Source organism: Equus asinus, chromosome 8, assembly GCF_041296235.1.
Source record: "Equus asinus isolate D_3611 breed Donkey chromosome 8, EquAss-T2T_v2, whole genome shotgun sequence".
NCBI classification, from domain to species: Eukaryota; Metazoa; Chordata; class Mammalia; order Perissodactyla; family Equidae; genus Equus; species Equus asinus.
Genome location: NC_091797.1, coordinates 75,285,615 through 75,300,864, shown reverse-complemented (window position 1 = coordinate 75,300,864; position 15,250 = coordinate 75,285,615). Strand labels below are relative to the sequence as shown.

Genomic DNA, 15,250 nt, shown 5'->3' with positions numbered 1-15,250 from the left:
GTGATCTCACCCTATAGGAGTCAAAGATTGTCTTTTGTCAAAGAAAAGGAAATACCCACTGCCTAATTAATTGCACTGATTCAGAAAGCCTTTCTGTGGCAGTTTAACTAGCTCTGGAAAATTAATTTAAAATTTTGGACTGACAAGTAATTAAGCCTGATTTTGTGGGCTTTGTTAGGATGCTTTTTGTACTTAAAGGGAAAAACTCACTTTGGCAGTAGAATGGGATCTGGGGGGCATACTATATATGGGTTTAACTTTTCCAAGTTTATACATTCACGTATGCATTTGAAAAATATTTATTGAGTGGCTACTGTGTGCTGTGCCTTCGAGATACCAAGACAATGTCCCTTGTCAGGTGGAGCTTCCATTCTTCTGGGGGAAAACTGGCAATAAACACACAGAGGAGATAATTTCAGATAGTGGTAGGTGCCATGAAGAAAATAAAACAGGAACGTGATGGGGTGGGGTGGGAGGGCTACTTTTTCGAGGAGTTATGGACAGCGTCTCAGAGGAGGGGACATCTGAGCCAGGACCTGAAGGAGCCGGCCTTGAGAAGGTCTGGGAGCAGGGTGTCCTAGGAAGACGGAGGGCTCAGCAAGTTCAAGGGCCTCCACCTGGCAAGAGAAAGAAGGCAGGTCCCGCTGGAGCGAAGGGAGCCCAGGGCAGGTCGGAGACGAGGGCGTGGGGAAGGCAGAGGCCGGATCCCGTGGGGCCTTGCTGGCCGTGGTAAGAAGTCTGGATTTTATTCTGCATGCAGTGGGGGAAGCCAGAGGACTTTAAGTAGGCTCACATCGGATTTTCGTCCACTGTCGGAGTCACTGTGGCTGCCGTGTGGGGGATCGCAGCAGGCACGAGCCGTGGGCCGGACTGCAGTCCCGGACATCCGACCCTGCTCTCTGGTCTGCACGGGGACAGGACCCGAGAGGGACGCCAGCCGCAAACACCACATAGGGCATCGTTCCGCTGATCTGAATGTCCTGAAAAGGCATCTGTGGAGACAGAGTTGTTTAGTGGTTGCCCTGGGCTGACGATGGAGAGGGGATTGATGCAGCTGAGCAGGAGGAACCCTTTAGGGATTGATGGAAAGGTTCTAAAATTGATCGTGATGATGGCTGCACAGCAACCCTGTAACTTTACTAAAATCACAGAACTGTACGCTCTCATCGGGTGAGCTTTATGGCACGTCATCTCAACGAAGCTCATTTTAGCGAGCTCTCAGCCGCAGAGCGAGGGGCTGTCCTCCGTCGGGGCCGGCTGGGCGCCGGGAGCCTCGGCTGTCCCTCGCCGGGTTTGCGCCTGTTGGCCCGGCTGGCGGCGGCCGCAACTCCGGGCGCCCATTGGTCGGCCGGCGGGGGGCGGGCGCGCGGGGGCGGAACCGGAACCGGCGGCCGCGGGGGGCGGGGCCTGGCGGGCGGCCGCGGTGGCGGCGGCTGGAGCGGCGGCCGCGGTGGCAGGACGCGGGGGGCCGTGCCGTCGGGAGCCCCATGGTGCGGGGCCGCGGCCAGGCCGCAGCAGGATCCCGAGGCCCGGGCCGCCCCGGCTGACCGTGCGGGCCCGCGCGCGCGGAGCCGCCGCCGCCTTCGGGCCCCGCCGGGGCGCGGGCCGGCCGGCATGGGGTCCCTGTTCCGGAGCGAGACCATGTGCCTGGCGCAGCTCTTCCTGCAGTCGGGCACGGCCTACGAGTGCCTCAGCGCCCTGGGCGAGAAGGGCCTGGTCCAGTTCCGAGACGTGAGTGTCGCCGGAGACGCGCCGCGGCCGCCCGCCCTCGCTGGGCCTCCTCCGCGGGCGCCGGCGCGGGGCGGCCGTGTCCCCCCGTCCCAGATGGGGCAGCGGGGCCCAGCCCACCGGCCATGCCTCCGCCGAGCGGGGCCCGAGCCCGGGGTCGCCAGGCGCCTGGTTAGGAGCGCCCCGGGTCGTCCCCATCAACTTCGGGGAGCGCCCTGGGTGCCCGCGCTGCGCGAGCGGGGAGCGAATCCGAGAAGGCCTCTTGCAGTCCTTCGGGATCCTCCGGGGGTGCGGGGACAGATATCAAGCTAATAAATCCGTAAACGGGATAATGGGTGCTAGAAAGAACGCAAAACGGGGTGGCGTGATGGTGGCTCGGGTGGGGTGGTCAAGGGAGGCCTCTCTGAGGAGGTGACGTTTGGGCCGAGACCTGAATGGGAAGGAGCCGGCCATGGGGAGATCTGGGGGAACAGGGTCCCAGGCGGAGGGGACGGGAGAGCCCAGAGCTGGCCTGGGAAGCAGCTTGGTGAAGCTCCTGGAGGGGAGGGAGGGGTTTGGTCAGTTTTCTTCACTGATGTGTGATGATGTCCGTGCCACTGCCTGGTGAGGCGTGCAGCACAGCAGTGTTTGTTAGAATGGGAGCCGTCTCCGGAGCGGGTCATAACAAACACTTGTTTATGTATCTGTTTACTCGTTTATTGTTTGTCTCCACCGAGGACTGTCACCTGCAAGGATAAAGGCCTTGCCTGACTTGCTCCCTCCGGATTCCCCAAGACTTAGCCCGGTCCTTGTGTGGATGGGCGTTTGTTGAACACTCCGGCAAGCTTTCAGTGAGTGCTTGCTCTGTTCTCGACCCTGGTTTGAGTCCTGGAGACTCACTGGTGAGCGAGGCGGACCAAGTCCCTGTGTTCTTGTTGCTCACAGTCTGGGAGGAGACAGACAGATTGATTATGAACTGTGATAAGTGCTAGGAGGAAGAAGAACCCCTGTGGACCGTGGGTTATTAAGCAGGACCTAATACTTACTGATTGAACTGGGAGTTGCTTCAGGTGAACATCTTATTTCCTGGGCCACAACTTTCATTTCTTGGTTGTTTCCCTTCATCTTTCGGAGGGGGTCCTTAATTTCCAAAGAGAACATGCCTACCCCAAGATCTGATATCAGTGATCCTTGGGTTGGCCCCCTAAGGCAATGTCAAGGTCAGGGAGAAACTCCTGCGTAACAGGCAAGGCTTCAGGGCACTCCCGGCTCTCTTCCTGGTTCCTGGAGCCACTTGGCTTCAGGACATGGTACCCACTCATCTGGCAAGTGCTGTGCTGAGCTGTGAGGAGCACCTGAAAGATTCAGGAAACAGTTGTGAGGGAAGCGGGCTCCCTTCTTTATTACAAGTAGATTTGTTGCATCCTGTTAGTACTCAAGCCAAGAGACTTATCAAGCTTAAATCTTAGAGATTTGAACAAATGCCCTAATCGCCACAGGGATTCCAGTTTCAGAGTGCATTACATTAGGGAGTGGAGGAGACTTGAGATCCTTTTTAACTGGAAATCAGTGAAAGAAAAAGAAAGCGGTTCATCTTTTTCCAGAAGGAAAATAAAGCTAAAATGGTAAAATGAGCTCTTTCTCGTGTGTTGCTAGTTTTTCAGAGCTCAGGTGAGAGTGTGTGTGTGTGTTGACTGTCGAGCAGCGTGGTGCTAGTGCAGAAAGCTCTGTCACATCTGACACTTTCTCTGCTCTTTTCTGGAGTTCCTTACTGACTTCGGGTTCAGCGGATGGGATCACTGACGTCAGCCGTTCCTGGCTTGCCCAGGCTGGATGGTTTCTCCCTTTTCTTTTAGTAATCCTTCTAAGGGAAGGGAGACAGGTCAAGGATTTCTGTAGTGACAGCCAATGAGAAGACTTGCAAAAAAGAAAGGTTATTCAAATAACCTGCAGGACTCAGTGACGGGGAAGTTCATGTCACTTATGTAACAGTCTGCAGTCTAAGGAGAGTTTTCTCCTTTAGTCCTTTAGCTGCTGGAGTGAGGACATCACTGGTGTGGCTATCAGTAAAAACACACGAGGTGTCTTCTGCCAGTGTAGTGTGTCTAGGTTAAACGTTAGTCCCCAAATGAATCTGCGTTAAAATATACGTGATATCATCAGCCTGGAATTAGGATGATGTTGCCTTCCTACAAAGAAAACAAACAAAAGTTTGTGAAAGAAACCACGCAACAGAAAAGAACACCTAACATGTAAGATGGTGTATGTCGAATCCAGTCCTGTTGGTCTCATTGTCTTAGAAATTGGCCTCTTCGTGAAGATTCTATTTGTAGAACCGTAATGTCCAATTAAGCTAGTGTTTGAGATTGAAGGAAAAAAATTGAAACTGAGAAGCTGTGTTGTAGATGGCTTCTGGTGCGTAGCTTCCTTTTCACATTCTTAGTTCTCTAGAAATAGGTGGTGTTTGAATCATTAGGGACTTGAAAGTGGTTACTTCAGGTTAGTTTGACTTCCAGAAATGAATACAGATGTGACAAACAGAAGTGAAATTGGAATTTTTAGTTTTCATTTGGTGAATGATGAGAACAAAATTTTGAAAAACTGAACAAGAACTGAGCCTCTGGGGCGGACCCTTCTCCGCTTGCCTGAGCAGTTTCGTGCCCGCCCGTTGTCTCGTTCTATGTTTTGAAAGTGCGCAGTACAAGTGCTTGATGGAGTAAAGATAAAATTCCGTCCTAAATGCCTTTCAACATGAACGGTTACTGTCATTTTTTTTTTAATAAAAGTAATATATGTCCATTGTGGGAAATTTGGAAAACTTCCAAAGAAGAGTAAGTAAGAATAAGATACTAACTTCCGGGGTCCCAATACCTGGAAATAATCATTTTAACTTTTTGGTTAATATTGGTCAATCAAACATTATTTTTCTAATAATATGTTAAAATGTACTTATATATGTATTTTAATATAATTGGAACCACACTCAAAATATCTTGACTCTTTTTCCTACACAGATTATGACTAATTTCCTCATTTTATTAAGTATTCTTTTACAATATTTTTTATTGTTTTAAGTTTTGTATTCGAAGAAGTTAAGTGGAGGAAAGAGTGTCTGGGAACAGTGAACTCCCATGTACACACAATAGAAACTCACCACTGCCTCCTAGACAGGAGCATTTTGAAGTAACTGCCAGATGTGTAATTTCATTTATAAATATTACAATAAGTATCTCTGAAAGATAAGGACACTTAAAAATCATAGCCACAATACCATACTATCATGCCTAAAATTGTTAATAATAATTTCTTAATATAAATAACTTACTCATTTAAAACATAATTTTTAATAAGTGTGTAGTAATCAGTTGTATGACTGAACCATAATTTTATACAACTTTATTGATGTGTATCATAAAATTCACTCGTTTCAAGTGTACAATTCATTGATTTTTAGAAAATTTACTGTTGTGCATCTGTCATCACCATCCCGCGTCCCCTTTTAGAACATTATGTCACCCCAGTAAGATCCCTTATGCTCACTTGCAGTTAATCGCCATTCCTACCCCAGCCCCAGGCAATCCCTAATCTACTTTCTGCCTCTAGATTTGCCCTTTCTGAACATTTCATAGAAATGGAATCGCACATGTGGACTTCCGTGTCAGCTTGTTTCACTTGCATTGTGTTTCTGAGAGCCCTTCCTGGTGTTGAGTGTGTCAGTAGCTGGCTCTTTTTCATTGCTGAGTAGTATTCCGTGGTATGGATATAGACGGTAATTTCTTTAACGCATTTTCGATTGTTATTGTTTTTTCTGTATCCCTGAGATTGGTGTTCTTCTTGATGAATTTATGTCTGTATCTACTGTTTTTCCTTTAGGTTAAATTTCTTCATGGGCTATCTCTGGGCCAAAGGATTTTTCAGGCTTTTTTGATAACAGTTGCCAAATCACTTTCCAGAAAAGTGATGTCAATTTATACTTTCATTCAATAGTAAACAAGGATGTGCTTTTCCCCAAACCTTTGCCAATAATACTTTCAAAATCAAATTTATTTTTAAATTGTAGAAAATTCAAAGCAAGTTTTTTATCCTTTTTTCAGCTCAACCAGAATGTAAGTTCTTTCCAAAGGAAATTTGTTGGTGAGGTGAAGAGGTGTGAAGAGCTAGAGCGAATACTGGGTAAGTTTATTTTAATAACGTAGCTAATTATTTTTATATAAGCAGACCTTGTTCACTTGAGAAAAATTAGAAAACACAGACAAGCAGAAAGAAAAAAGAAATTGTATTCTCAATATTCAGAGGTAATCACTGTTATGTAGGTTTATGTTATTTTTCTATAGGTTTGTGTTTTTATATAATAAAACATATATATAAACCTGTATATTATAGATTTATATTATTTTTATATAATAAATGTTTATGTTTTTGTATACTTATGTTATTTGATATATTTATATTATTTTTATTTATTTTTAAATATATATATATGATATTTACGTTTTTCCCCATGCTTTTTACTATTCATCTATAAAGGTAAGGATTTACATACATAATAGTCAGGTTATTTTGTTTCTCACTTAATGGTACTCACTGTAACATCTTCCATTTCAATAAACAGGTTGACCCATTGTCATTTTTAATGGCTGCAAAGCATTTCATTGTATTAATGTGCCATAATTTATTTAACCAATTCCTTGTAGTTTATAGTAACTTTAAAACATTGTATACATGTTAATATGTGACTTAAAATTACCTCGGAGAACGTGAAGTAGGAACTAGCAGGGAGAGTGGTTGATAGTTTCCTTTTTCTCCGGCCTTCTGAAGGTGTTAGGTCCGTGCTCTGACTGTTGGCCATTAAAGCTCGGCAGCTCAGACTCCTTCCTCGTCTGTGACATCTTGAACATGGCAGGAGTGACAACCTATTATAAATGTCCAGGACTTCCTGTAGCTTAAACTGTTTCAGAAAGAATACAGACTTAAAAAAAAAAGAAACTCTCAAGTAGATTTAGGTGTAAATAGGTTAAAAGAATTTGTGTCCATTTTCGGGAACCGCTCACACCTACTGCTTCCTTTGCTGTCTGGTCGGTCAGACAGCCTCGCTGTCTTTTTCTTTTTTTCTTAATAAAACAGCCAGTAACATTTCTCCAAAATGTTGTATCTACTCATGACTTTACCAGCTATTGTGACTTTTATCCTAAGGAAAAGAATGCTTCATGGAATTGAAAATATAAACTAAAGAAATTAACCTTAACCTAAGCTTGGCTGGTTCACTATTAGTTTCAAGAATGTAGTTTTTAAAAAATTTTTAGAGGTTATAATGGTCTATAACATTGTGAAGTTTCAGGTGTACGTTATAATTTTTCAGTTTCTGTGTAGACTGCATAGTGCTCACCACCAGTAGTCTAATGTTTATCTGTCACCATACACATGTGCCCCTACACCCCTTTGTCCAACTCCCAACCCCATTCCCCTCTGGTAACCAGTGATCTGTTCTCTTTGTCCATGTGTTTGTTTATCTCCCACGTGAGTAAAATCATACAGTGTTTGTCTTTCTCTGGCTTATTTCGCTTAATATTGTACCCTCAGGGTCCACCCATGTTGTTGCAAATGGGATGACTTTGTCCTTTTTTAATGGCTGAGTAGTATTCCATTACATATATATATATATATATACACACACACACACCCCCCACATCTTTATCCACTCATCAGTCGATGGGCACTGGGTTGCTTCCATGTCTTGGCTATTGTGAATAATGCTGCAGCGAACATAGGGGTGCATAAGTCTCTTTGGATCATTGATTTCAAGTTCTTTGGATAAATTCCCAGGAGTGGGATGGCTGGGTCATATGGCATTTCTATTCTTAATTTTTTGAGAAATCTCCATACTGTTTTCCATAGTGGCTACACCAGTTTGCACTCCCACCAGCAGTGTATGAGGATTCCCTTTTCTCCACATCCTCTCCAACATTTGTTATCTTTTGTCTTGGTGATTATAGCCATTCTAACAGGCGTAAGGTGATATCTCAAGGTAGTTTTGATTGGCGTTTCCCTAAGGTCATGAATCTAGTGTTTAATGGTTTAATGTCAGTTGTGAGTGGGGAAGCAGTGCGGCTGTTCTGAGTCACCCTGGCTGGCGGGGCCTCGCTGGAGAGCCGGCTTTCTGCCCTGTGTCTCTCAGGGCTCCTTTGCTGACAGAGGTTCTGATTTTCTGTTGCATGCTGCTTTCCTCGTGAGGGGTCTGCAGGAAGTCACACTGCCGTCTCTGGCGAGACTAGTGTAGGTCTCTCAGCGGGTTATTCCTGCCCTTCCAGGCGTGTCCTCCACTTTCTGCTTTATCTACAGGCGCGGGGACAGCTGTGAATTCAGAGTTCTTTAAAGATCTAGAAATGAAGAAAATGGAGGTTTCAGAAAATGTTTGTCCAGGTTATTGTTTGTTTTGTCACTACATGCTCTCTCTAGGCAGAATTATTTGCAGGCCTTTGGAAATAAAGTTGCAAGTGGCGACCTGTGTCAGTTGGAACACGCAAGATTTTTGTGCATTTAGACGTTCATTTTTCGATGACCTGGGAAAGGTTGGGATGTAAAATGTTCCGACTGAAATGTCTTATAGTAAGTTTTTGAGTGTAATTTGTTTAACTTTTATTTGCACAGCATATTTGGTGCAGGAAATTAACAGAGCTGACATTCCGCTTCCTGAGGGAGACACCAGTCCTCCTGCACCACCTCTGAAACAAGTTCTGGAAATGCAGGTAACTTCTTTCTGGAGATACTGTCGTAAGTCACTCATCTCAGGTACTGCTTATTTCCTTGTTTTATATTGTCTAGTGCTTTTCTGCCTTTCTTCTCAAAACCGTGGACTGGAAATGAAAGAACCTCGGTAAGAGAGTATCTGTGATAAATTTTAACTGTAGTTCAGTTTTCTCTTAAGGTATAAGATATGTGCTCCTTTTCCAGGTAAGTGTTGAAGAGAGGGTAGCAAGAATTAGGTTGTAAAATCTAGTTGTTAGTCATGTAATTTTTCTGAAAGCTCACTCTGGGCTTATCCATGCCTTCTCATGCTTCTCCTCATGCATGTAATTGAGGGTTCAGCCTCATGCCCTTCACGTTCTTTTCTGATTCCCTGACTTCCCCCTCTCGGAAGCTGCTGTGAAGATGTTCCAGGTGGGCAGACCGCAGAATTCCTTCTCCCTGAGTTCAGTGTCTGGGGTGTTGAGCATATATATTCCTCCTGTGAGAACACCGGCTGGTCTTATTCGTTAGCATCCCCCCATGGATAACCCATTGAGGTTTCCATCGAATCATCTGGTAGTTCATCACACTGGGAAATAGACTAGAACCCCTTACAGCTCTTCTGAAACAATTAGTACCGTGTAACTGGGGCCATCCCATTGCTGGCTGCTCAGCTTGTTTATCTGGGAGCGAGTCATTTACCATTTGGTGTAGGAGTGGACTCAGGACAGAATTATACAATCAGATGAGTAGAAAGCAGTCATCTGGCTTGGCCTGTTTGATGGGTTGCTTATGAGATAATTACAAATACAGTGATTACTGACTCCTCGTTTTTATAAGGCAGAGCACAAGTAATGAATATAGTATGTCAAGTCATTTGTTTGAATACAAGTTTTCATTGAGTCAATAATTTGTTTTACAGATTTCTGCTTCTGTTGTTTTAATACTTAAGTGTTGTTAAGGATGCTTGGTATGTAACTAATTATTAAAGAACATTTGTGCCAAAGAATTTTTTTGCCCAATAATTGTGTAAGTGCAACTGCGTAGAAACACTTAAGCTATAGACTGGGGATATGTATGTTTAGAAAAGATTATCTAAAAATTTTCCGTTGCAAATAAAAGGAAATGTAGACTTGAAAGAGGAAGACTCTTCGATGTATGATAAGGGATAAGCACACAAAGGAAAACCAGAGGAAATGATAGGACCTGAGATCAGAGACTGGGTCCAGCCTTGGGGTACTTAGAGCCATGACGGCATCCAGAACGCTTTCCGTCGTGCGTGGCGTGAGCTTCATTGGAGTTACCTGAATTAATGTGAAACAATAAATGATGAGGTTTTAAAGTCTTTTTGTGTTTTCATATCTCTACCAAACTCTGATGAATCCTGGCTTTTCCACACCTCCCCTGGTTTTGGCATGCTGTAAAAAGCTTGTCGGAGCTAGACGGGGAGCTCCCCCAGCCTCTTAAGTAGCGGCCATTCTGTTTTAGGAGCAGTTGCAGAAGCTTGAAGTTGAGCTGAGAGAAGTCACTAAGAACAAGGAGAAACTGAGGAAGAACTTGCTCGAACTGATTGAGTACACGCACATGCTAAGAGTGACGAGAACCTTCATGAAGCGGAACGTGGAGGTACTCATGACACCCGAGAGCATGTGCTTTCCTTTTCTAAAACTCTTGTGCCTGTAGGATTTCCGATTTTATCAGTTCCTGTAGAGGCGTTGCTTTCTTGAAGAGATCCATTTTGATCTTTTTTTTTTTTTTTTTTTTTTTAAAGATTTTATTTTTTCCTTTTTCTCCCCAAAGCCCCCCGGTACATAGTTGTGTATTCTTCGTTGTGGGTGCTTCTAGTTGTGGCATGTGGGACGCTGCCTCAGCGTGGTTTGATGAGCAGTGCCATGTCCGCGCCCAGGATTCGAACTAACGAAACACTGGGCCGCCTGCAGCGGAGCGCGCGAACTTAACCACTCGGCCACGGGGCCAGCCCCCATTTTGATCTTAGCTTTATTTCTCTTTTGGATTATATGACATGAAGAAAGCTTTCAGCCTTTTCCTGTGTTTGTTGGTTTCAGCGATAATCCTTCCTATTTGTAAAATGCTTCAGTTTGCATTTGAAAAAAATCTTTTTGTGATCATGTGGAAAAATGGAACAGTGGAAGTTGAACTCTAAAATTTAGTTTTCCCCCCCAAATTGCTAAGAGTAAAGGATGTCAAAAAATCTCTAATTTATAAAAATAAAGAATAGTCTGCGTGATAGCAGTGTACTCAGCAGAGTATCGGAGAGGGGAGAAGTGCACCCTTCCGAACTCAGTTTCACTTCACATGGTGGTGACTCTGACAGAGGTCCTCCATCTTGGATTAAGGTGATCACATAAATTATAACTATGCTTTTCTGTAAAAGTCTTCGAGTAGCTTACAAATAAGGGGTGGAGAAATGATCTTCATTTGTCAGAGCTGACTTACAGTCTAAGTTCTCTCGGGGCCGTGGCACCAGATCTAAGTGGTTAGTTACAAAACGTGTTTGGAAGCATGACGTGAGAAATGAAGTGTCACCTTTAATGAGACACCCTTGGTTTCCTGTCTCTTTGTAGTTTGAACCCACTTATGAAGAATTCCCTGCCTTAGAGAATGACTCATTGTTGGACTACAGCAGTATGCAGAGGCTGGGAGCAAAACTGGGGTAGGTGACGACAGCCAGGCTGTCAGCTGTACTGCCCTCACGTCAGGGAAGAGGAGCTGCTGGAGTGAATGATGCGTGCCATCTGAGGGCCTGTGCTTGTTGAACGAAAGTGAGCGTTTGTTCAGGAAAACACTGCACTCCTGTATGTGCTGAGCTGAGTTACTCAGCTGCGTTGACTTTTCAGCAAATTATGATGGGGATTTCTTGTTTCGGTATAATGCACTGGAAAGAAGGAACATTTATGCCATTCAGTGTTGTCCCTATAAGCCTAAAATAATTGGTCATTCAAATGTCAAGTTCTGTTTTGTTTGGTGGAAACAGGGGCTCAACTGAGTCGGTTAATTTACTGATCATATTTTCAGGGTCTCTTTCTGCTTCCTATTCTTTCTGTTTACTTGAACTAATGGTAACTTGTTTCCTCATGTGGTCTGTGATTTCTTTTTACTATGAACTTATGTTTCTCTGTTCCTTATCTTAGGAATTCCTGGATGTTTAGTTTGAGGGTGTATTCCTTCAGAGAGCATTTATTTTTACATTTGTCAGGTACCTGGGAGCATTCTACCAACTTGTAATCCTTTTACATTAATTTCTCAGCTTGGGTTTTTTGTTTTCCTGTTTGTTTTTTTACTATGCAGGTAATGTGATTTCAGCCACAAACCTGAGTGAATTCTAAATTGTGGTTATAAATTCTTAAGGAAGATCTTTTTCCTTCTATCCGGAACCAAAACTGAAATAAACAAGTTTACTTGTAGGCGCCTTTGCAAGGTGGACTTTTTCTAGCCCCCCCATTCACTAATGCTGTGGCCCTTCGGGGGAGTCCCAGTTTTAGGGGGTCAGGGGATTCAGTTCCATCTCCTCACCTTATATTGACCCAGCGCCTGTGTCCCGTCTCCCATGCTGGCATTGAAACTCGAGGCCTTAAGATGCTGGGTCAGTATAATTTATCAGGATGGCTGCGAGGTCCTGTTTCCTTTTTGGATAGCAGGAATTTCTCTTAATTATATATAGGCTCAGCTGTACATTTAAAGGGATGTTGCAGAAATATTCTATCCAGCATTTCAGATGTTTTGCAGTTGGAGGGCTTTCAGGATGTCTGTACCACTTTGCCAGAAATGACGGTCTTCGTCATCCTTTTAACGTGATGATACTCGTTACTTTCAATGGACTCCAGTTTATCCTTATTGTCTCATAGATTTGTCTCTGGCCTAATTAGCCAAGGAAAAGTTGAAGCATTTGAAAAGATGTTGTGGAGGGTCTGCAAAGGGTACACCATCTTGACCTATGCAGAACTGGATGAGCCCCTCGAAGACCCTGAAACGGTGAGTAAATGTCACGATCACCTTGTAACAGCGACAGACTTACAGCAAAGTTGGAGGCTCGGTGCAAGTGAACCATCTGAGAGTGAGTTGTTCCCCTGACGCCTTATCAGCCTTGAACAGTTCATGTAGTTCCTAAATTGAGGACTTTGTCCCGCACTATCAGAATAGACTAGGAAATTAATACGCAGTATACCAGGAAATTAACGTAGGTACGTCAGTACTCTCCCAGCCTCAGATCCCATTCACCTTTCGCTGCTTCGCTCAGTACCATCTTTTATAGCCAGAGATCTAGTTTAGAATCACACTTTGCATTTGATTGTCCCATCTCTTTGGTCTCTTTCATTCTGGGACAGTTTCTTAGTCTTTCCTTGAGTTTCATGACTTGACATTTTAAAATTATTTCAGACCAATTCTTTTTTGGTAGAATGTCCCTCACTTTGGGTTTGTCTGGTTTTCTCATGATTAGATTTGGGTCATGCATCTTTGGCAGGAAGGCCACAGAAGTGCTGCTGCACTCTCGCTGCATCCCTGGGGCCCATGCTTCAGTTTGTCCCGTTGCTGATAATGTTCACTGTGATCACTGGATCGTGTAGTGAGCCGTAGCTTCTCCGCTGGTGAAGTTACTCTTTTTCTTTTGTAATTAATATGTGTTTCGGAGGAAGTGCTTTGAAACTCTGTAAGGATCCCATTCCTCCTCGGATTTTCAGTGCATTCATTTATTTCCTGTTTTACTCAATGAGTTATACTCTCTTACTGTAATTATGTATTTTGATATTCAAATTCTCTAGATTTGGCCAGTTGGAGCCCATTCCAGCTGGCTTTTATGTTCTTTTTATGTGTTCCCATCATTTTTTGAGCACTTCCTTGCTTTCTTGCACAAGATGTCCAGATCCATCTTGTAATTTCCCTCACACAGCTCTGGAATCAGCCATTTCTCCAAGGAGCCTTGTTCTCTTTAGTGGGGAATGGCATTTAGAAGCTGGGATGTGGTCTCTGGGTGTGCCCATTGTTATTGAGGTGTCACTGTTCCCTAGCTCTGTCCAGGATGTATACACACACACACAACTTTATTTCTGTGGCTGTGAGTTCACATGCACTTCCAGTCTGGTACCATAGGATTCAGTCTAAGTTTCTCCCTGTCTGTGTGTATAACTTCCTTCTTTGACGGTGAGAAACTTGGCTCCCATTATTGTTAATATATTTACTCATTTGGTCCAATCCCTTTGTATGTGACCAGTCTCCCTTCTCTGCCTCCCCCTTCCTCCCTGCGTGGAGCTCTGAGTTCCCCATCCCTGTGGCCCTCTGGTGTGGACGCCCTCCTCACTCCACCCAGGCTCTCACCCCCACTCTCACCCACCCAGGCTGCTCCTCTGCGCATGGCCTTCTCACCTTGCTTGGGCTCTGACTTTGCCCTGGGCCACTGTCCATCCATCCATCCATCACCCCTTGCTGCCACCGGGTCCATCCCCGCATGCACCTGCTGAATTATTCTGGAAGGGAAACAGAAGGACAGGAGAAAGAAAGAGCTATAATCGCCTTTTAAAATATCTGTGATTTTTTTTTAGACTTCACCATAAAAATAACTATATTACTCTAAATGAGGGTGAACTGATCTACCAAAGGTAGAAAAGGAACTAGGGCTTCTTAATTTTGAGAAAAGAGTTTGTGTTTTTTTTTTTTTCTAGATTTGCCTCAGGATTTTGGCTGCAAGTTAATATATATTCCATAGTAGTTTTGACACATAAGGAGGAGTTTGGCTATGAAATGATTTCCATAGGGTTCAGCCTGCGTAAACCACACACTGGGAAAATCTCATCAGTCAAGCTGTTCATTAACCATAGACCTGTAATATTTTCTGCTTTTCTGTGGCTCTTGTCCTGCCAGTAGCAATCTGTTAATTGTCCTTCTACTGTGACCATTATGACCTTTCTCTGTGAAGCTGAAGATTAAAACTGTTCTGAAGTAGCACTTACATATTCTTTTGAGTTTTTTCTTTCTTCAGATAACACGTCATTCTCATACAGAACATTGTTTTTTTTTTTTTAAGATTTTACTTTTCCTTTTTCTCCCTGGTACATAGTTGTGTATTTTCAGTTGTGGGTCCTTCTAGTTGTGGCATGTGGGACGCCACCTCAGCATGGCCTGATGAGCGGTGCCATGTCCGTGCCCAGGATTCGAACTGGCGAAACCCTGGGCCACTGAAGCGGGAGTGTGCGAACTTAACCACTTGGCTACGGGGCTGGCCCCAGAACATTTTCTGAAGTTAAAATTTTTTTTCTTTTTTTCTGATGGGAAAGATTCTCTCTGAGCTAACATCTGTGCCAGTCCCACAGTATGGCCTGATGAGTGGTGTAGGTCTCTACCCTGGATCTGAACCTATGAACCCAGGCCGCCAAAGTGGAGCACCCCGGACTTAACCACTACACCACGGGGCTGGCCCCCCCAAATTTTTTTCTATACAATTTCTAGCCCTTTTGTGCTGAGTTTTTACCAGATATGTTAAAGGGCATTAAATGTCTTTGAAGAAATACGAGAGCTGTATCTTGAACCCGTAACTCTTTACCTCCCCCGTGATTCCAGAGGAAATGTGCGCTCACTGTGGAACACAGAACAATATAGAAAACACGGGGAAAACCGGTCACCTGTGATCCTCCCGCACAGAAGGCGCCACTGCTCACCTTTCTGCGTGTGTTCTTCTGGTCTTTGCTCTGGACAGGATGCGGGGTTTGCTTTGACCGTCTGTGTTACTGCTCTCTTCCTGTCCACGCCTCCTCAGCTGCACTGCCTTCCTGCTGTCCTCACCTTGCCTCTGTGTGAGCTTTTC

General features: G+C 44.5%; 1 protein-coding gene and 1 long non-coding RNA gene across 2 annotated transcripts in view; one reads left to right on the top strand and one right to left on the bottom strand.

Annotated features, from left to right (window-relative positions):
- The first annotated feature begins 1,400 nt into the window (after positions 1-1,400).
- ATP6V0A2 (ATPase H+ transporting V0 subunit a2) overlaps positions 1,401-15,250 on the top strand; it is a 38,278-nt gene continuing 24,428 nt past the window's right edge. Inside the window, exons 1-6 of the mRNA XM_014858607.3 lie at positions 1,401-1,731; positions 5,802-5,880; positions 8,356-8,453; positions 9,922-10,059; positions 11,019-11,107; positions 12,300-12,426. Of these exons, the coding sequence (XP_014714093.3) occupies positions 1,615-1,731; positions 5,802-5,880; positions 8,356-8,453; positions 9,922-10,059; positions 11,019-11,107; positions 12,300-12,426 (648 nt within the window). The 5' untranslated portion in view covers positions 1,401-1,614. The remainder of the gene's footprint in view (positions 1,732-5,801; positions 5,881-8,355; positions 8,454-9,921; positions 10,060-11,018; positions 11,108-12,299; positions 12,427-15,250) is intronic.
- Positions 6,520-15,195, bottom strand: LOC139045911 (uncharacterized). Its single transcript, XR_011505307.1, has 3 exons — positions 15,105-15,195; positions 13,816-13,916; positions 6,520-6,655 (listed from the first exon to the last, which is right to left on the bottom strand). It is a non-coding gene; the product is annotated as an uncharacterized lncRNA (long non-coding RNA).